At 51.6% G+C, this 20,662-nt stretch overlaps 3 protein-coding genes and 1 non-coding gene across 6 annotated transcripts in view; all 4 read right to left on the bottom strand.

Moving 5' to 3' along the window:
* Positions 1-1,676: 1,676 nt before the first annotated feature.
* LOC117016345 (U6 spliceosomal RNA) lies at positions 1,677-1,783 on the bottom strand. Its single transcript, XR_004421871.1, has one exon. It is a non-coding gene; the product is annotated as a U6 spliceosomal RNA (small nuclear RNA).
* A 360-nt stretch (positions 1,784-2,143) lies between these two features.
* Positions 2,144-3,898, bottom strand: MRPS26 (mitochondrial ribosomal protein S26). Its single transcript, XM_033094304.1, has 4 exons — positions 3,635-3,898; positions 3,396-3,542; positions 3,188-3,311; positions 2,144-2,389 (listed from the first exon to the last, which is right to left on the bottom strand). Exons 1-4 carry the CDS (start codon positions 3,844-3,846, stop codon positions 2,255-2,257), a joined length of 618 nt encoding a protein of 205 aa, XP_032950195.1. The 5' UTR covers positions 3,847-3,898; the 3' UTR covers positions 2,144-2,254.
* A 372-nt stretch (positions 3,899-4,270) lies between these two features.
* Positions 4,271-5,426, bottom strand: LOC117015790 (progonadoliberin-2). Its single transcript, XM_033094566.1, is given in 3 exon segments — positions 4,271-4,396; positions 5,019-5,143; positions 5,246-5,426. Coding segments are annotated over 3 exon segments (432 nt in total).
* Positions 5,427-10,759: 5,333 nt separating this feature from the next.
* The window catches only part of PTPRA (protein tyrosine phosphatase receptor type A), a 121,067-nt gene continuing 111,164 nt past the window's right edge, over positions 10,760-20,662 (bottom strand). For 2 of the 3 annotated variants that reach the window (XM_033095161.1, XM_033095163.1), the window contains 7 exons: positions 17,150-17,243; positions 16,752-16,828; positions 16,271-16,405; positions 13,324-13,449; positions 13,091-13,242; positions 11,829-11,964; positions 10,762-11,055 (listed from right to left, as the gene is read on the bottom strand). In XM_033095161.1, the coding sequence (XP_032951052.1) occupies positions 10,981-11,055; positions 11,829-11,964; positions 13,091-13,242; positions 13,324-13,449; positions 16,271-16,405; positions 16,752-16,828; positions 17,150-17,243 (795 nt within the window). In that variant the 3' untranslated portion in view covers positions 10,762-10,980. Of the gene's footprint in view, positions 11,056-11,828; positions 11,965-13,090; positions 13,243-13,323; positions 13,450-16,270; positions 16,406-16,751; positions 16,829-17,149; positions 17,244-20,662 lie in introns of all 3 variants that reach the window. The other variant, XM_033095162.1, reaches the window with a different exon arrangement.

The raw sequence follows: 20,662 nt of genomic DNA, 5'->3' as shown, positions 1-20,662 counted from the left end.
GTGCACAAAGCCTGGTAGGTAGGCCTCTTCAAATCTCGCTGAAAGCTCTTAATTTTGGGTATTATGCTCCAAATGCATTTACTGGGTAGCCTTCAAATCTGCTACCCTCAAGTAGGGCCTTGAGCAAAAGAAGACTCCCGAGGTGATCCGGGCTCACATTGTCTGTATCAGACCCAAACCATATTTGGACCTTGAATCAGAAGACACACTGGTTTGAGCAAGTCCACGCCCATCAGGTTAACTATCGGGGTTTTATTGGAGATTAAGCCTTCTTCCGTGGGATACCACTTAACTCTGCCACCTGGACTGGGTGGGATCCGATAGCCTACCTGTGCACTTAGCAGCACTCTGCATCCATTAGAGGCAGGTATACATGGAACTGGACTGGAGTTCACCCAGAAGGTACCAGTGAGATGCCCAGGTCTGCCTAGACCAGCAAGATGGTTGTACATTGAAGCTTGGTTTACGGGTGGCTCTGAATGATATACTGGCATCGGCAGGGATAGCCTCATGCAGGACACTAAAGGATGGCAGTGCAGGAAAAGCAGCCCAAAGACAGAACTTTGAGAACACATCACACTGTCTCCTCTGCCTGAAGCCAGATGGCTTATGTTCTGGATCCTGCTGCAGAGGGGAAGGGACTTGGAAAGAATGAAACTGGACTTCGTAGCACAGGCCCAGTGCCCCATGTGAAAGCTCACCAAAGGCTTCCACTGCAGGGGACCAGATGGTCTGTCTACTCCCCACAACAAAGCCCAGGGCTTTCACATGGGGCACTGCCACAGTTGCCAATCCATGGTCTATGTGTGCCCATCAGCTCTCACCCCATTAGTTACACTGAGCATCTGAAAGCAAGAACTCCAATGTGCTGGGCCCAGGGAAAAGAGGAGCTAGTACCAGCCTGAGGAGGGAGGCCATTGCTCTCAGGGTGCAGCGCCCTGATGGGGGCTGGATGCAAGGCACCATGGAAACCACTGGCCCTTGTGCCTCTATTACCTGCTTCCTCATCTGAATGTGAGGGATTGTCCACATTCCCTAAAAGGTTTTCATTTCCTGGTGGTTCCCAGGCCCTCTACAACGTGGGCGTTCAGGAAGGAAGCTGGGATTCCATCCTTTTTCCTTTTGTGGTATCTGGGCAAGTTCAAGTAAATGGTGGCAAAGAGGTGGCAGCTCTACTCAGAGAAACATATTTCTTTAACCTCATTCCAGATGTTGCTTGAGGGCCTGAATAGGGGCCATGGATCTCTATGTTCCCTTATTTATCCTTGTGAACTTTAATCACAAGTGTTTCTGGTACCCACGGGGTTTGATCCAAATGCTTGACAAGCCACACTGACCTTGTAAAGCCTGGATCAACCAGGCTTCCCCTGCCAGCACCCAACTGGTCCAAGGAAGCTGGCAGCGTCAGGGCGGTTGCAGGTCTCTGAGGCCATGTGTGGAAAGGGCTACCCAAAGAAATGGGGTCTCCACCTGGCCTTCTGTGCCCTGGGCACACCAGGTCCTGCCCAGCAAAGCCCATGGTCAAGCAGAAACAGGTCTGTGGCCAGTGTGGTTAGCCTGTGTCTCAGGTACCAGGTGATACTTGCTCCTGGCTGGAGCCCTAAACCCCTAGATCAGGGGTAAGCAAACTTCTGTAAAAAGCCATAGAACAAATATTTTATTTTTTATTTTTTTTAAAAAATATGGAACGCTTCACGAATTTGCGTGTCATCCTTGCGCAGGGGCCATGCTAATCTTCTCTGTATCGTTCCAATTTTAGTATATGTGCTGCCGAAGCGAGCACAAGAACAAATATTTGAGACTTCACTAGTCCTATAGTCCCTGTTGCAACTACTCATCTCTGTCATGGTAGTGTGAAAGCAATGAACGGGTGTGGCTGTGTTCCAATAAATTTTTATTTATAAAAACACGTAGTAGGCCAGATTTGGCCCATGACTATAATTTGCCAACTACTGCCCTTGCTGATACTCAGGAGATGACCAGGCGACTATGACAAAGTCTGCTCCTCTGTGAGATGGAAACCTCTAGGGTCTGGTGCTGTGCTGAGAGTTATACTTGGGGGCAGAGCAGTGCAGTGTGTGGGGGAGCTTCTGAGCAAGTGGTGGGTGCAGAGGCGAGAATATCAGGGCCACACTGGAACAGGTTGAGCTTCCTTCTTCATAAGAAACGACAACTGCTTTATTCTAGGTCAGACGCAACCCTCCTACCCCCATACACACATGGTCCCTGGGCCGGCACTGTCCTTACTGGGCCCTTAGGAGCCCTTGTGCTGTGGCCTGACCACCAGCCCCTCTCTGGTAACGGCCCAGTTGTAGCTCTTTGGGGAGTCCAATGCTTCTTCCACCCGCGCCTCCAGGTTCTCTCGGGTGATGAAGTTTTTTGCCTCCTCCTATTGGGAGAGAGAAGACCAGCTGAACGCAGCCCCCAGCACAAGCCAGCCTCTTGGCCTTTAGCCCACTGAGGGACAGGCTCCAGCTCTCCCTAGGGAAGGATGCTTGGAGCCCAGGTCCCTTTGAGTGCACCAATCACCTTCCAGGGGATAACATGAGGCACCTTGTCACATTCCTCCTTCTTAACCATCCACAGGACACTTCAGCCAGAACCCCAAGTGCAGCAGTTGTGACAATCCAGTGTCCCGATGGGTGGAATCAGTCTCTCAATGTTGCCTGGGTCCCTCTTAATCTCTTTCAAACACCCCCTTCTCCCTCTATTACTTTAATTCAAGCTTCATCCACTCTGGCTGGATCCCTCCTGCTTTTGTCTCCCACCTTCCAATCCTAGCCCAAATATTTAACCCTTCAATGACTTTCTCACCCATAAGGCAAAATGCGGGACTCACCTGCAGCTGCAGCACTTCTCGCTCCTGGAGCTGCACACAGGCCTCCACCTCTCCTTGTGGATGGGCGGTGGCGGCGGGGGGGGGGGGGGGGGTCCCCTCCCAGGCCATCTTACCACCCGCTAGCTACCTGAACACTTTCCAGCGTCAACTCTCACCTCCGGGTCTTTGCACCTGCCGGGCACTATCCTACACTCCTCTGCCAAATCCTCACCTGTTAACACTCAAGCTTCAAGGCAGCACCCGCTTTCTCGGCACGTTGCCAGCGCCTCCCCTCCAGCGCCCAGGACTTCGATGACGGCCCGGCTAAGCTCCCGGCCTCCAGCCCCACCCTACGGAGACGGGACTCACCTGCAGCTGCAGCAGTTCTCGCTCCTTGAGCTGCACACTGGCCTCCGCCTCTCGGGCCTGGCGGGCTTTCTCCTCGGCCTGCTGCTGCTCCCGGTCCCGCGCCTCCTGCCGTAGCCTCTCTATCCTGGGAGAGGCAAGAGGCAGAGACTCGCTGGCTGGGTTGCCCAGGGCCGGCCAGGCGGCCTGGCCCCACCCGGTCCGGGCTCACCGCAGCTCCTGCAGCCGCTGGTTCTCCGCCTGGTTCCAGGCCATCAGCTCGCGGTGCTCAGTGGCATCCTCCCGCGCCTTTCGCTCCGCCAGGACCCCAGCCCGGGCCTCGTACACCTTCCTTCGCACCTCGGACACGAACTCCAGCCTGCGCGGAGACGCGACCAAAGTCGGCACCCTCTTCGCCCGCCCACCCCAACACACCCACTCGGCGGCCACCTCCCCTTCCGTCCCACACACCTCAGGGCGCGCACGGTTTGGCGGTACTGCCGGTAACGCTCCGACAGCACGAAGAACTCCGCAGGATCCACGCTGGGCGGGGTCGCCACGCGCCCGACTTTGGACTTGGTCGGCGGGTCGTGGCGGGTCTTGCGGCCGCGCGCTGGTAGCAGCAGCGGGGCCGGGGGCCCGCACGGGGGTCGCGCACCCAGGCGGCTCAGCGCGCGCAGCATGACCCAGATCGCCCGGAGTCCGGCGCGCCGCAGGGCATCACGGGGGCCCGGAAGCGGCCGCGGAGCACCATGGGATGTGGAGTCCGCGGTCTTTCACGCTTTCTCTCCTCTGGTCCCCAGGAGCCCGCTCGGGTTGGCGCGCGAGCCTAGCCTTCCGACGTCTGCGGCCACCCCCAGCTCGCGGGCTCTGGTTGTCCCCTCCCTGTGGGGCCCGGTCCCACCCGGTGTCCCTTCCGCCTGCGGGCCATGCCCGCGTCCCTGTAGACCGCACACGGGGAAGGGTATCAGTGTGGGAGAGGAAGGAGACGAATGGGGACTCACATCTTTATTGTGCGGTGGGGCGCGGCGCTCGGGGTCCAGTCTGCACGGGAAGGGGAAGGTCATTCTAGCGGAAGCTCTGGTCACCTAGTCTCCAAGCTGCTGTCTAGTCCGTCCCCTTCTTTCCCAATTCGGCCTCACCGAGCAGGATGCGGCCACCCGCGGGTCTGCAGGCTCCTAGAGGACCAGCGTGGGAGCCTTCCAGCTCCCTGGGCGTGCGGCGTTGCTTACCCTAAACAAACCTGATAGGGAAAAGCCTGAGCTCACACCGACTCAAATTAGGCGGTAAGATTTTGCTCATAGGAATTTACCACTTTCTTCACTAGTTACCGCGCTCTCCTGGTGCACTTTAAAATACAATGTGCAAAATAGTAATAATCGATCTCCACACACTCGTCTCCTGCTATGGCCTTGGGGAGCTCTGCGATTACTGAATCATTCTAGTGCCAAGTCGGTGACCACCTGGTTCTCGGGGCTCTGCTACCTGTCAGAGGTTGCACCCCTCACCTCTTTCCACTGGCAGGGGGACACACAGATTCCTTTGACAAGAAAGAAGGATGGGGGACCCCACTGCCGTCACCGTCTTATTTATGGAGGTTTTTAGTACAATTATTTCCTACTCCACTAGTGACTTCTAATCTTTTACTTTAATCTAACATAAATAGAAATTGTCTAGAATTCTGGGAAATAGGAAGGATGGCAGATGGCACCCTGCTGTGCACAGCAGGGGCACCACCAGCTGGGAGTGCTGTGGCAGTCATATCTCATCACCCCCTATTCCACCCACATCGCCCCAGTCCTTAGCCACCGATACTCACTGGTGGCCAGTGCTGAGGGCCTCTAACCCTGCTTACGAGCAGTCTGTGCCCCAGGTGCTGTTTCCTGCGGAGGGTCCACTAGCCTGTGGTCCTGCTCACCCAGGGCACACTGTCCTCACCATCGCTTGAGAGGCTATGGGCAATCTGGTGTGGGGTGCCTCCTGCAATGCCCGGAAACCTTCCTCAGAGGGGAGCTGAGACTGCAGCCTGCCCTCACTGCCCCAATCGCAGGTCAAAGCAGGTGAAGCAGCCCCAGCCAGCACCTTCTTCCTCCCACTCAAGATGGGGAGACCCGTCTCCCACCTGGGGACCTTGTTGAGCGTGCTGGGAGGAGCTGGAGGCTCACTTCCCTCCAGGGTACCAGCTGTGGGACCAGTGCTGAACTTTTGAGGGTCCAGGGTGGGTGGTCAGCAGCAGCCACAGGCCTTGTCTGGAGCTGGCCATGGCACGGCTGCTCCCATGGATAGTGGACAGCACTCAAGGAGTCTGACACTTCCCTCCATAACCCCCTCCAATTTCTCCAAGATCCCCCTGGACAACTGGCATTTCAGGGCAGCTTTGCCTTTCCTTCTGCTATGGCTCCTCATCCCAGGACTACAGGGGTCCCGACCCTGAGGGCTCCTGGTGACTGGCCTTCTCCCAGAGCCCTGGGGCCTTGCCAGCTGGGGGGCAGCACCAGTTTGTTAGGCCTACCCACTTCCTTTGAGGATTCCAGCAGGGAGAGAACGTTGGAGAGGGGAAGAGACTTCACGCCAATGGATGGTCAGGGAGAGGGGAGTTCTCTATGAGACAGGCAGCAATGTGGGGGCACTTGGGCACGTGGTGCTGGGAGACCAGAGTGACGGGCTATCTGCCCTTTTTCTGTGGCTTGCTGTTACCTCTTCCATGGCAGATTGGGACGTGACTGGATGTGTGGTGGTGATGGGGGCAAGTGCCTCTACCCCTTGTCCCTCCCACACTAGGGGCAACAGGCACAGGAATATCGGAGAGAGAAAAGGGGGCTTTTCTGGGCATGGTTCCTCGGTAGAGAGACCCAGCTCTAGGGAAAGGCAGCCTCCTCACTCACAGAGGGAGAGCTGTAGAGGAGGTGACTCCTCCAGCGGGCAGCTGGACCCCAGACAGCCAGCCCTGGGATTTATTGATCAGGTGTCCCCCCCCCCCCGCTCCCAGCACACAGACAAAAAGGGAAGGGGGTGCAGTCATCATTAACCTCCTTTCCTTCCTACTGTATGTTCTCAGTGTATCTTCAGCCACTGGCCCTGGGGTCACAGGATGCTTCCTCCTTGCGTCTTCCCAAGGATCTGAAGTCATAGGACTGCTGCTCCAGCCTGGCCTGTGCCCTGAACATTCATCTTCACACTGGTTCCCAGGCTGTATCCTCAAGCTTCTGCCCTCAGGCCCAGAAAGCCCTCACAGTCTTTCCCGATCCAGAAAAGAAATTATGGCCTAAAGAGGGGCAATGCCTGGGAACAACCTGAGTCCCACCCAGCTTGGGGCTCTCCCAGTGGAAAAACGGCAGCCTAAGAGTGAAGAGCCCAGCAGCCTGTTAAGAGGTCTGGGGGAGGTTATGACCACTCTCCCTAAAGGATTCTGTTTGTCCCCCTGTAGTAAGGGCTGGGTGGACTGGTCATCCACACACCTGGGCACAGGGGCTGGGTCACTCCAGGTAGAGGGTAAGTTTGGGTGGAGCACACCTACCCACAGGTGGCCTCTCGCCTCCAAGCAGGCCTATGAAAAGGGCCAGCTAACAGGGCAGTGTAGCATCTGTGGGGCTATCAGCTGAGGGTAGGAATAATTCTGCCTCTGAAAGTTCCAAGCCCTCTCCATCCTACACTCAACCCAGGACTATTCATGGATTCAGGCACAGCTGTCCTACGACACTTAAAACATGCTCCTCCCTCGCTAATGCATCCGCTTAGCTTTCTACTGCCCGTCACTGGGCTCTGAGGGGCAGCGGCCTATTTACAGGGTCAACAGCCAATCTCTGCATTTGGGCTGAACAGTTAATGCAAGGGCCAAAGTCAGGCTTTGTATCGTGGTGGCCAGTCATTGGATGAACAGCTGTGTAAAATCCTGTGGCAAAGATGGGGGGATGGCATAATGGACACCATAGTAAGTCATGGGCACCTGGAATTCAGCTGCCCAGGCAGGAGGGCACACATCTGAATTTCCACATTGAATTATTTAGCAGGGACCTGAAACAAATGTGTATTCAGTTAAATTGTTTAGGGAAATACGGACTTTGTTCCTAGATGTACTGGTTAACCAAGTACAGGAAAACATTTGTGGTTTAGTGAAAATGAATGAGTTCAACAAACTAACTTAATTCTGATTTGGGTTTACAGAATGTTTTATTCAAAGTCCCTGGTGTTTATTTTAAAAGAGGAAGAGGGGTACCTTTTCGGTAACTTGTGTGTGGTTTTTCCTAAAAAGTCCAAGCCAGGGGAAGCTCTGGGCCCTTTCCTTCTGGCAACATACCCGGCTTTCCAGGAATGTTTGCTGTCTTCTTCGAGACTATAAAATCTGGAATTCATCCTCCTAACTCTCTCAGCAGGACACAGAAAGCCATTTATTCACCACTGAGCTCCAACTAATGCGTGGCCCTGAGGACAGGACATCATTCCAGTCTGGGAGCAGTCTGTAGTCAGTGGGGGAAAAAGGGGTTCAGAGGTGAATGCTCAGGTGCTGTTGGAGGGGCACAAACCTGACCAAATGGTCTGGGGTAAAGGAGAAGCCAAATTAGCTAGAGTCATGGAAACACGGCTGCAGTGGGTGCTCCAGCTTAAGGAACAAAATGGAGAAGAGTCCACATAGGAAATGCCAGTGGATCCATGGGCTGAAGCATGGTGGGGGTGAAGGGGTGCAGAGGACACTGGAGGGCTGCAGGAAAGGACGGTGGACTTTGGAGAGACGGGCTGAACCCCTGGGCATTGGGAGTGTGGGACAGGTGCCTGGAGTGGAGCCCCTCAGCAGGAAGCAGGCTGTGAACACCTGGAGCCCAGCAGGGGGCCGAGGGCCAGGACACACAGACCACAGAAATGCCTGACCTCTGAGGAGGCAGACGTGGGGGGGCTAGTGAACAGGCAGACTGATGGGATCCCTGGGGCTCAGCACCCAGGCCTCCTGGGCAAGGAGTAAGAGGAATGTGGGAATGAAGCGGGGAAGAGGGAAGAAAGTGTAGACTTTTTAAAGAAGTCTATCATAAACGGGGAAGCATTTAGGCCTGGGGTGTTTCTTTTTTTCATGAAAGACTGGATCATTTGGTGGGGGAGGTGATAAAGGAAATGGAAAAACCCAGGAGGGAGCCAACTTCCTTAAGTGAGGTCTGACAGTGGACAGGCCCCAGAGCTCTTGGTGTGCTGCAGGCACTGGACACCACTCTTCCCGGTCTGAGAAATCCTCACCCGCTGGCTGAGAGGTGGGCACTGGATGAAGAGTCACGCCTGCCCTATCCACATAATTGTGCTATGTGCGCCCTAGTACACTTCCTTTTTAGCCTGGATTAGTTCCTGTCAGGTTTATGTCTCTTGCAAGCATGACAGCCTGCTTGAAGACCTCTGTTTATCAACCAGATATTTAAAATATCAGCCCAGCCACTGACCAATCAATCAGCATGGACTCCAGCAGAAAGCCATGGGGCCATACTGCTGTGTAGATGCTCAGCAGTAGCCCTGGCAACACGAGGTGGGCAGCCTGCTGGGAGAAGGGGAGGCAGGGCGTGGGGAGGGCTCCTCCACGATCACGGCATAGCTTGCTGACCCAAGGCCTGCCCTGCTCCTTCTGCCTGGACTTGGTCACACACAGGTACCCAAAGGTAGCTTGCAAGGAGCCAGGTTCTCCTTCCCAAACATGGCACCCCTCACCAGAAATTCATCAGATTCTCTCTTTGCTTAATTTATCCATGTTTCTGTTAAAACTACTGAGTTTTGATTGCCCCTTGGAGTTCCGTAGTTCCTACAGAAGGACTGAGCAGCTCTGCCATCTCACACTCACCTCGTACAAGCTTCCAGAGGTGGTCTGTCACAGCGCCCCCTCCTCCTGTGGACATTCTGAACACGAGGTACAGAACTTGTGTCCCACCTTGGAGCCACCGCATCTTTGTTTGCTTGGACTCTGAGGCCCTCTGTAATGTGGCTCCATGTGACCTTTCCTCATTTCACTCATCTCAATTTCTAGCATCCCTTGGGGCTATTCAAATTCCACCTCTGCTAAGCACAGCAGCACTGACCTCTGAGTGTGCCTCCGTGGACCAGGCCAGGGTGCCACCTCTCCCTCCTGACAGCCCAAGGAGCCCAGGGCCTGCCACTGCTACCCAAGAAAGGCCCTGTGGGTTGCAAGGGCTGTCAGCCCTGACCGCCATGGTAATCAGTTTATTCTCCTGCTCCCATGATGAGCTGTTTATGAGGACAGGAGGAAGTGGAGAGACCCGCCCTCCCACCAGCACCCCTGTAGCTAGATGTAGTCATATGACTAGATTTTAGCCAATGGGATATGAGTGAAAATGAAAAGTGCAACTTTTGCATCATGTCCTTAAAAATGAAGTTGCTTACTCTCTTCCCGCCCCCGCCACTCCCTTGGTTCTTAAGCCGCTGTTTCTCAGTCCAGTTGTAGGGTGCAGCTTCCTGGCCCATGCTGGTATTAGGAGCCTTGCACTCCCCTGACTGAGGAAGTCAGTCGGCTGCTCACAGCAGCTTGAGAGCTCATGGCAGCTCTTGCTGGCCACAGGGCGGCCCCTGAAGTTGCTGACTCTCCATGCTTTTTTCGCTTCTCCATGGGAAAAGACAGTGATCCAGCTCCAACCATGAGCACAAGAATAACATCCTAGGGGACACTGGGACCATAGGATGGGAGTACATGGCCTCTGGACTGGGTGGACAGTTACACGAGAAATAAAGGAACATCCACCTTATTTAAGACACAAAAGTTAGACACTTTTGTCTAACACGCCAGGCTCAAAATCAAGTTGGGATCTAAGACTCTCTCTCACCATCCAGGATCTGAGGCACTTCCACATGAAAGTCCTGGCAATGAGGATATGAAAGGAAACTGAAGCTATTGAACACCGTAAGTGTGCATGTAAAGACTTCTTCTGGTCAGTGACACAAGCCAGATGGTTCTGTAGCAAAGCACCAGAGGGGTCAGACTGGCCATAGCCCCAAAGCTGAGTCTCCTCCTCTCTTCTCCATGCCCCTGCACTTAGGGAAACGGTGAGGACCCTGGCCATGCCCAGGGTGCCAGGCTGGGCACCAAAGATGTTATGGGAGGGAAAAGCGGGTCCTGACAACTAGCCAAGAGTTGGAGGGGCTGTCCTGATTGGGACAGGAGGGGTTGGGAGGACTGTGGCCTCTCTGTGGCCAGTTGAGACAGAAAGTAACAGCAAGACCAGTAGAGGCCTAGGAGAGCCCAGCTCTGGTTTAGCTGCCCCACCCCAGACAAAGGGAGAGACATTTCCTCAGGGAGGCAAAGCTTTTATTACCTGATAATCCCTAGTGTGGTGCCAGAGATACCACTCTGGTCCCTTTACTCCCAGGTGGATGTGGGTGGTGGGAGGAAGGGCAGGGTGGAGAGGGGAGGGAGTATTTACAGAGCAGGGAGGGAACGACGGCCTGAACAGGGCACTGGGACAGACAATTTCCTCAAGAGCTCTGAGAACTTTGTGCTTTTTTTCTTAGTTGATGCCAAGCTACCTGGAGAGGGTTTTATGTTTTTTCTTTAGGAAAAGGTATATAAACCCAAGAACAATACAGCCCAAATTCCAGGCGGAGGATTTCACGATATCAATCCAAACATCACACTATTTAATTCCCCAATAAAACATTGGAAAAAGGACTATCAGTGCTAACACATTTACATATAAAATCTCCACCTAATGTAATAGAAGCCTATGTACCAATTTCTAAAACAGTTATAAGATATATACACAATTTGGGTATATTAACAAAACAGAATATTACAAAATATTAAAGGCAATTCTCCTGTTCACTGGTCTCACTGACTCTTACTTGAAGTTGGCATAATCTGAGAATGCGTCAATATATTCCTGCACCACCTTGTAGCAGAACTCATACTGTTCCTGGAGAGTGAAAGGAGAAGAAAACCCACGGTTACTGAAGAGAACATATATGCGGTTCCTAACAGATCCATTTTTTTAAAAAAAATGGAAAACAGAGAAAAATGAATGTTTTGGACTTCCACTCGAGTCCTGATCTGTCTGTCAGAGTTCTGATGGCACTCCCCTTCTGGGGTAATTGCAGCTGGTCTTCTACAGATGGAGATGACCAGAGAGGAAGATGATAGTCCCAGGCCTGCAGAAGTCAGACGTGTGTTGGCTGGTTAGGGCAGGGGGGGAGACGGCTCTATGAGGCCCACACCTCACTGTGGCTAAGAGGCCGGAGGCACCTTAGCAACTTGCAAACCTCTTAAAATTTCTTTCTCCTCAGACAGGTCTAGCTCCACAGGGTTCAGTAACCCTTTTGGATGTCTCCATACTCACTGGTTACAGGTCAGACTGTCAGGAGTCAGACCTCTTACCAGGGAGCCTGAGCAGAAGAGAGGAGGCACTCCTGAGTCTTCCCCACTCTAGGACTCATGGAGAAGTGTAGACAAGCCTGTGGGGCATTCTGCATCCCCTTCTAGCCTTCACTGAGGCCACCTGCATCTCTTACTGGTGACAGGGCTCGGCCCTCGCTGTTCTCACTGCCTCCCGAGGCTTGTTCTGCTTGGGGCACCTTGGGGAAGGACAAGTCTGTGGTGACACAGACTTCCCCTTGGAAGAGCTCCCCTGAGCTGGCCTGATAGAGAAGGGCTGCAGATGGTGTGGTGTGGACAAATACGCGGGCAGCATACCAGTGTCTGGACCATGTGTGGCCGCTGCAGTCGCAGGCTCTTGACCGTCTGGAAGACATCCAGAATCCCCTCTGCTTTCACCCGTTCCAGGACTGTGCTTAGGGCACAGAAGGTTCCCGTCCGTCCTGCCCCGGCGCTGTAATAGAGCAGACACACTTAACATACCTGCTATAGCCGTCTGTGCTGACGAGGTGAGTGGCAGTAGCAATGAACAGATAAAGGCCTAGGCTGGTGCCCCCAGGAAGCTCTGTGGCTTTCCACATAAGCCCCCCACTCACAGCTCTGGGGAGGCAGGAGCACCACTGCTGCCCTTCCTGCATGGCCCACGGGACAGGGGTGAAGAATCTCAAACCCCCACCCACCGCCAAACACTGAGGCTTTGCTGTCTCGCCCTATAAACATGCCCGGGTTGCCCTGATCTGCTGCTCACTGCAGTTAAGAGTTCTAGTCCTCTTTTTCCTTCCCCTGACAAACCCTGGCCCTCTGCACCGGTGTGCGTGTGCTGATTCTTTTCCGTGCGTCTCATTTTCTTCCTAAATCCCAGGAATCCAGACTCTGACCACCCTGTTCAATGTCATCAGTTGATTCACTCAGCAGACCCTCACTGAATGCCTTCTGTGTGACAGGGACTGTTGTGGGTAGCAGTATTCCCAGATGGTAAGACATGAAGTATAGGAAGGAAAAAGAGGAACAGAGGCAGGTGGGGAGAGCTGCTATTGTGAGCAGGGTAGTCATGGAAGGCTGTCTATCTAATAGGGTGCCATGTAAGCAGAAACTCGAAGAAGGGGAGGGAGACGTCGGATGACTGTCTGGAAAACTAGCATCTCAGGCACAAGGAAGGAGTACGTCTCGGTGCGGAAGCTGTGTAGCTAGCTGGATCTGACAGATGGAAGGAGAGAAGGAAGGTAGGAGAGTGGTGGGGCGAGGTCAGTGACACCCACCTTTACCAGTAACCCCATCTCTAACCTGGATGTCACCTTTGACCCTTCTTCTCTTTCACAACTATATTCTTGGCCTGTCCATTTTTCTTCAAACTGTCTTCAATACTTGCTCTCTCCTCTTTCCTGTGTTTCTTAAGGAGGCCAGGTCCTCCAGCCCTCAGTGTGTGAAGTTCAAACCCCAAGATCCTCTGATTATCTGGCCCCATTCCGGTCATCAAACTTGACCGCCACGTGCTCTTGTGCGGCATTCCTCTCTGCCTTCCCCCCTCATCTCTCATGACTCTCTCTCTCTCCCCCTCTGAGGGCTGGGGCGAGCGGTACCTGCAGTGCACGGTGATGGGGTGGTTCCCTGACTGCTGCTGCTGCTTCTGCACGGCTGCGATGATGTTGATCATGCCCTTTCCATCGCTGGGGATGCCCACTTCAGGCCAGCCATGGAAGTGGAACTGCCGGATCTGCCGGTTCTTGTTCTCCTTTGGAGGAAGGGGGAATCAGAGAGGCAGGGGCACCCTGGCTTTCCCTGTGGGAGAAGCCCCACCCCCCAGCCGTCTTACCCTGGTGTTGGTGACCAGGAGGTCTCTGACAGTATAGCTCTCACACTCCTCCTCCTTCTTCAGCTCCACTGTGATGTCTCCATAGGACACCAGTCCATCTGAGGGCCAGTACTGGGCACACTTCTCCTGGAGGGACAAATGTGAACGTGTCAAGGGCTCAGAATACCATGTATGGTAGGGGCAGAGCTGCCCCATGAGCTGCCGGCCTCCCTCTCAGTACAGCTACCCCTTACCCAACACACTTCGTTCCCAAGGTACTGAAAACTCCGAGGGTCATTACGTTACTTAACATCACCGCCCTTCACTTCTGATCCTCAGCAGGCATCTATAGTTAACAACTTAATTCCACTACCAGAGATAATCACTTAACCTTTTAGTGTTCCTTAGTCTAACCTGCAGCACTTGACAGGGTCTGTGAAGAACTCTGACCACTGCCTCATAGCTGCATCCAACACTCAATGGCAGGGTGGAGGGAGTGGAAGAGTGAATGTCTTTGTTCCAATTCCTTCTTTTTATAGCTGCTTACGTATGCCAGACTGCTAATCCAGAAAAACTGAACCCAATTACAGTCCCCGCCAGCCATTTCACCGTTGCCCAGTGCACAGAATCCCTTCATCCTTTTTCTCTTTATCTCTTTAATCTGCAGTGGCACCTTCACATTGTCAGCACTTGCATTTCTCTCCCTGCTAATGAGGAGATGGTTTACTGTCTGCCTTTGCTTGCACCTGGCTGAGTTCCCTCTATAGCTTCTTGTGGGCAGGGGCTGCCTCTCTTCATCTTTGTATCCCCAGCCCCTTGCATACTGCCTGCCTATGGGAGGCTCTCAGTAAGGATCTGGTAAATGAATTTGTTCAGTGTCTGCAGAACAAGTCAGGGTGTAAGTACATAAATAAAACAGTTATACTGTTCATCTCTTTAGAGCATTTGGGGGAAGATCTTAGATACACAATTACTGGCAACTTAAAAATCCTCAATATAAATATTCTCTATGTTCATTACAAAAGATTAGCAAAAATTAAGTAGAAAAATAAAAGTCACTGATCTCAGGCCAAATAAAATCACTATTAAGAGTCCTTTTTAGTGACTTTCTTGCTTTTCTGTGTAATCATTCATCATACCCTTTATACATGAATTGGTACATCAAGGAAATGCTCGAGACCACTGCTTTCCTATGTATGCCCACTAAGAGCCCTGGGATGCCTGGGGGTTGGGGCTCTGGGACACCCCTCTTCAACCAAAACAGTTTAAAAGAAAACTCTACTTAAGGTTCACCTTAAATAGATTATATTGGTTTTTAGTGCACTGGTGGGTGAACTGAGTTTTGTTAGTGCAGTTTCCTCCCAACACTTTACACAGTTTCCAGCCAGGAATGAAGACTGGGGCTTTAAAACCATTAGAACTGCTGCTAAGATTCAAATGGGTTTGAGAGGAAGAGTGTATGAGCTAGAATCACACAATGACAAAAAAAAAAAAAAAATACAGCTGACAGTAAAACAGCACAGGCTTGAACTACGCAGATCCACTTATGCGTGGATTTTTTTTCTATAATTATACAGTCCTCCGTATCTCCAAGTTTTGCATTCGCTGATTCAACCAACCGTGGATCCAAACCAGTATTTTTGATCCATGGTTGGGAACCCGTGGAGGTCCTGCAGATAGCAAGGGACTGACGTTTTTGGGGAGTCAAAAGTTACACATGATTTTCAACTGAGTGGGGTTAGCACCCCTAACCTCTATGTTCAAGGATCAACTGTATTATGGTCCCATACCTAATGGCGTTGGGATATTTTAGATCCTAGTTTAGGCAAAGAGGCATAACAGAAAAGGAGCAGATTGGAAGGAGGCCCCAGGGATGCAGAGTTAGGGAGCTATCAAGAGAGTCCCCTCTTAAAACTGGACAGGGAGTTGGTTAACAGTGAAAGCAAATGGGCAGCCTGCTCTGTCCGACTAATGGGGACACCTACCCAAGGTGGTTATGTGGTCAGAACCAAAAGGAGGTTAGGTCAGCACTGCAGAGTGAGTTTCAAGGTGACACAGCTATTGTAGGGAAGCAAGTATGGTGTGCTGAGAGAAAACGAGCCTGATTAACTTATGGAGTTAGGAATTAAGGGGATGATAAAGTAAAGACAAGCCACATATGACGCTTATGGATATTGGACTGATTATTGGACTGATGGCAGGAACTTATCCTACTCAGATAGGTGAAGGCCACAGGGTTTATTTAATTTAGCTCTCCATATGGCCAGAGCAACACAAACAGAGGAAGCAGGTTAAACAAAGCCAGCTATTTGAGAGAAAAAGGGAACAACAGAGGGAATGGTACTCCAGAGGTACCTCCTGTGGCTGTGGGGTGGAAGATGGCAGAAAGAGCTGTTACTCAAGTAGCTAAGGTAAGCTGCTGGAAGACGAGGTTTTGGGGGAGAGAAGGCACAGGCTTTGGAATATTTAACAAGAGCACTTCAGTTTAGAGATCTGTTGGTGTGACTCTCCTCTAGGCTAAAGGGCAGGGACCAACAGGAGAAAAATGAAAATCACTGATAGTCTGAGGAATCTAGAGGAATCCAGAGCAGGGGCCCGCAATGGCTGTTCCCACTGTGGCCCAGGGCTAAAAAATGCCTTGGGAACCTGCTGAGGATGGAGAGTTCTGCCCTGCCTGTGGAGGGGGAGGGGAGGGAATGCACAAAGCTAGGCTCGGGGAGGGGGACTGCGTTCAGGAGAGAGGTAGATGGGTATGAACTATATGAAACCGAATGGAGGCTCCGACTGCACTGCTCTTCCAGTCCTGAGAAACTACTGATACCAACTGGCTGGGCAATACAGCCAGGAAATGGCCCTTTGGGCAGTTTAAGTCAAAGAAAAGTTCCAAACATACCTTCTTAGATATCCCCCTCCACACCCTTTTCATGTGGTCTCTGTCTCCCACGGCACAGGACCTTTCTGAGCTCACCTGGCCTCTCTCCTCCAGTTCTGTTAGCATCACGATAGAGCAGGATTTCCACTCCCAGATCATTCGCCAAAAGTCCTCAATTGTGTGGAGAAGAGGGCCCTGGCTGGCAATGTACGAATCCTTCTGCCGGTAGCCCTGCAGAGGCCAGGTCAATGGTAGGAGTGAGGTGGTTTAGTCAGGGAGGGCAAGGACCAAACTGTCTGATAAGCTGGCCTCTTTTCATGAGGGTGAGGGAAGGGGGGTTGGAGCTAGGATGGAGAGGCAGGAATGGGAAAGATCAGACGTTTTCAGCCTTTGGCTGTGGTTTGTGCTGTGAACTCCCCTCCCCCCCATCACCCTGGTGCTTGCCCCTGCTTCCCCCCACCTCTGCTCTCTGGGGCCTGACAGACCTATGGTCAGGGTGGGTGTCAGCTCGGAATTGATGACTGACTCAAAGACAAGCCTCCCAAGCACTGGGCCGAGGGGCACAGAGAGCACTTACGTCAATGAAGGATGCATTCACATAGTCTGTGTTCTCCTCACCCCTCTTAACTGGAATGATCACTCTGTTGAACTCATCTGCAGGAAAGACAGCAGCTCGTGGCTCCCCGACATCACTTGTCTTCTCTTCCCTCTTTCACCTTTCCTCCCCACCCTAGGCCCTGGGCAGATATAACCCCAGCTGGGCAATGACATGCCCGTTCCTAGCCCAGGAGGGAGAATCTCTTTGGCTTTCATGTTCTTTCATTTCCAGAAGCCATTAAAGAACTGAGAGCAACAAGAGACAATGCCTCTTGTCTGCACGCTGATCATTAACTAGTACCTGAGAAGTGGAAGGGATGGAAGGGATGGAGGGGAACGGATGAGGCACTAAGGCTTTGGGGGGGAGAGGGTTCTTACATGGAATGATCTGTAAAACCCGGTTCTTCTTCATGTTGGCTGGAAGGTTTCCAGTCCGCATCTTGTCATTCTGGATTTTGATTGATGTTAATTTCTGAATTGGGAAGCGGAGGGTAAACATTACTGATTCCAGGAACTGATAAGATTACGCCTGTCACTGAACCTGCATCTCCGGGCCACTCTGGCTGCATATGGCTCCTCACCAGAGCCCTGACCCTCCATTTCCACATGTCCTTATTGGAACACTGTTTCTTCTGTCTTTAAGCTCAATGAATAAGCCAAGAGTGTTTGGGAAACTGCCTTCTGGGCTCCTGGGGACTCTCCTGGGGTTCTCTTGGGCTGGAACTTTATGATCCTGGAGCAAGGATTCTGGCTTCACAGGAAGAGTGGGTCTACCCTCCCTCTCTTCCTGCTTTCTCACCCACAGAGGCTATCTTGGACTCTTTAGAAAATCTTATTCGAATGTACGCCTCTCTTCCCAATTCTGAAGTCCACTCTTTTTTTTTATAGTTTCAGGTGTACAAAGCAACGTACTAGACATTTAAACCCCCCATAAAGTGATAACCCCCCCGCCAGCTACTACCCCTCTGACATCTTATACAGCTGTTACAATACCGTTGACTATCTTCCCTATGTTGTACTCCACATCCTGTGACTATACATACCTATATAGTTATAGTTGACATTCAATATTATTCTACTTCAGCTTCAGGTGTATAGCACATTGCTCAGGCATCTACACAGTCTATGACATGATCTCCCTGGTAAGTCCAGTGCCCATCTGGCACCTTACATGATCTTTACAACGTTGTTGATTATATTTCCCGTATTGTATTAACTATCAATTTATACTTCTTAACGCCTTCACCTTTTTCACCCTACCCCCAACCCCATTCCCATTAGTTACCCTGATAGATCTAGTACCTATCTGGCACCATACTTACTTATTACTATATTATTGACTATATTCCTTATGCTACACCACACCCTAGGAAAGCCTGCCCCATGACTATTGTACAACAACCAACTTCTACTTCTTAATCCCTTCCCCTTTCACCCATCCTTAACCCCCCTCCCATCTTAAAGAAGCCCCTCTAAGATTCCTTGTAATACTGGTTTGGTGATGAACTCCTTCATCTTTTTCCCAGATAAGTCTGGGAAGCTCCTTATCTGTTCTTCAATTCTAAATGACAGCCTTGCTGGATAGAGCAATCTTGGTTGCATGTCGTTGCTTTTCATCACTTGGAATATTTCCTGCCACTCCCTTCTTGTCTGTAATGTTTCTGCTGAGAAATCAGCTGACAGTCTTATGGGGGCTCCCTTGTAGGTAACTAACTGCTTTTCCCTTGCTGCTTTTAAGATTCTCTCTTTGTAGCTAACCTTTGGCATTTTAATTATGGTGTGTCTCGGTGTGGGCCCCTTTGGGTTTATCTTGTTTAGGACTCTCTGTGCTTCCTGGGCTTGTATGTCTATTTCCTTCACCAGGTTAGGAAAGTTTTCTGTCATTATTTCTTCAAATAGGTTTTCAATTACTTGCTCTCACTCTTCTCCTTCTGGTACCCCTATAATGTGAATGTTGGTACACTTGATATTGTCCCGAAGGCCCCTTAAACTCTCACCTTTTTGGATTCTTTTTTCTTTTTGCTCTGTTGGGTGTTTCTCTGTTGGGTGTTTTTTGCTATGTTATCTTCTACATTGCTGGTTGGATCCTCTGCTTCATCTAATCTACTGTTGGTTCCCTGTAATATATTCTTTGTTTCTATTATTGTATCCTTTTTTTTCTTTTTTAATGGTTTCTATCTCCATTTTTATGCTCCTTATCTCTCTGTTGAAGTTCTCCCTAAGATCACCGAGCATTCTTATAACCAGTGTTTGGAGCTCTCCATCTGACAGATTGCTTATCTCCATTTCGCTTAGTTCTTTTTATGGAGCTTTGTTCTGTTCTTTTTTTGGGGACTTATTTGTCTCCCAATTTTGGCTGCCTCACTGTGTTTGTTTCTATGTATTAGGTAGGGCTGCTATGTCTTCTGGTCTTGGTAGAGTGGCCTTATGTAATAGGTGTGCTGTGGGGTTTAGTGGCACAGTCTTTCTGGTCACTTGAGCCATGTACTCCAGGTGTGTCCCTTGCGTGGGCTGTGTGTGCCCTCCTCTTGTAGCTGAGCCTTGGTTGATAATTGCACATCAATGGGAGGGGCCGACCCTTGGGCTCACTGGTTGTGAGGACTGGCCTTGACTAGAGTGGAAGAGTTGTTGTGCAGGGGCTGATCCTACAGAGCAGGATAAGCCTCAGCAGGACTCTGGTGCCTGCCCAATTCACCCGTGGGTGTGCTGTACTTGGGAGGCGGCAGGGTGATGCTCCAGCTCGTTTTGAAGCTGGTCACTGGGGGCGCCAGACCCAGGACCAGCCAGGATCCACTGTAGGTCTACTTCAACCACAGCCCATGCTCCACCCGGGCCACCCAGTGGGAGCCAGAAAGAAATCCGCAGATGGCTGCCACCCATGCTGTGCTTGGAAGCGCCTTGAGAGGCCAAGGCCCGAACCAAGGCCATCTGCCGCTAGTGCCGGCTTCGGGCCTCTCAGCCAAATGCTGCTTGTCTGGGTTCCGCGAACCTTTGAGAGACCCTAGGAAAGTCTGCAGCTTGAGCCAAGGCAGGTGGTCTGCACAAAAAAGTCACTGAAAACAGCCTGGATGTGCCCAAAAGCTGGGTAGGGCCAAGTCTCAAATTGCCAGGGTGTGGCGAACATATGGCAGAGACTCAAGATATGGTGGTCGCCTGTGTCTGCATGCTGGGAAGAGGGAGGGCTCAACAAAGAAACAATGGTGTCCACCAGCTTCTCCGTCTGGGAGTATGCTGCCCCTCCCACCCTTGTCCTGAAGCTAGACAACTCAGTTCCCCCCACTCCATCCCAATCCCCGTATGTCCCAGTCTCTTCTCCAACTGCTACCTGTGCTGGAACTCAGAATGAGCGATTCCATTGGTGAGTAAGTCCACATGCGGTCCGTTCAAGAGGAGCGCCTGTTGAGTGCAGCCACACTCGGTCTCACTCACAATCTCCGCTGGTTTTCACAACCAAAAATTATGGGGACTTCTCTCCCCGGCACTGGAACCCTGGGCTGGGATGGGGCTGGGATTTCACTCCTTTAGAGGATGGCGGGGGATCCCCACGGCCAAAATAGCCCTCCCGATCTTTAATGGTCACATGTGGATATGGAACCAGCCCGTTCTGCGTCTCTGACCTTCCTACCAGTCTGGAGGTGGCTTTTTCTGCAAATCCTTAGTTGAAAGGCTCCAGTTCAGCTTGATTTTAGGCGATTCTCAATAATGGTTGTTTTGTAGATTAGTTGTAATTTTGATGTGGTTGTGAGAGAAGGTAAACACAGCATTTATCTACTGCGCCATCTTGGTTGTTTCTCAACTCCATTCTTGATCCTTGCTACTCGTACTCAAAGTGTAGCCCATAAACCAGCAGCATCAGCCTCTTCTTGTTAGAAATGCAGAATCTCAGGCCCT

Source organism: Rhinolophus ferrumequinum, chromosome 23 (assembly GCF_004115265.2).
Source record: "Rhinolophus ferrumequinum isolate MPI-CBG mRhiFer1 chromosome 23, mRhiFer1_v1.p, whole genome shotgun sequence".
NCBI lineage: Eukaryota > Metazoa > Chordata > Mammalia > Chiroptera > Rhinolophidae > Rhinolophus > Rhinolophus ferrumequinum.
The sequence above is the reverse complement of the archived record's forward strand: the minus strand, read 5'-3'. Positions and strand labels throughout refer to the sequence as shown.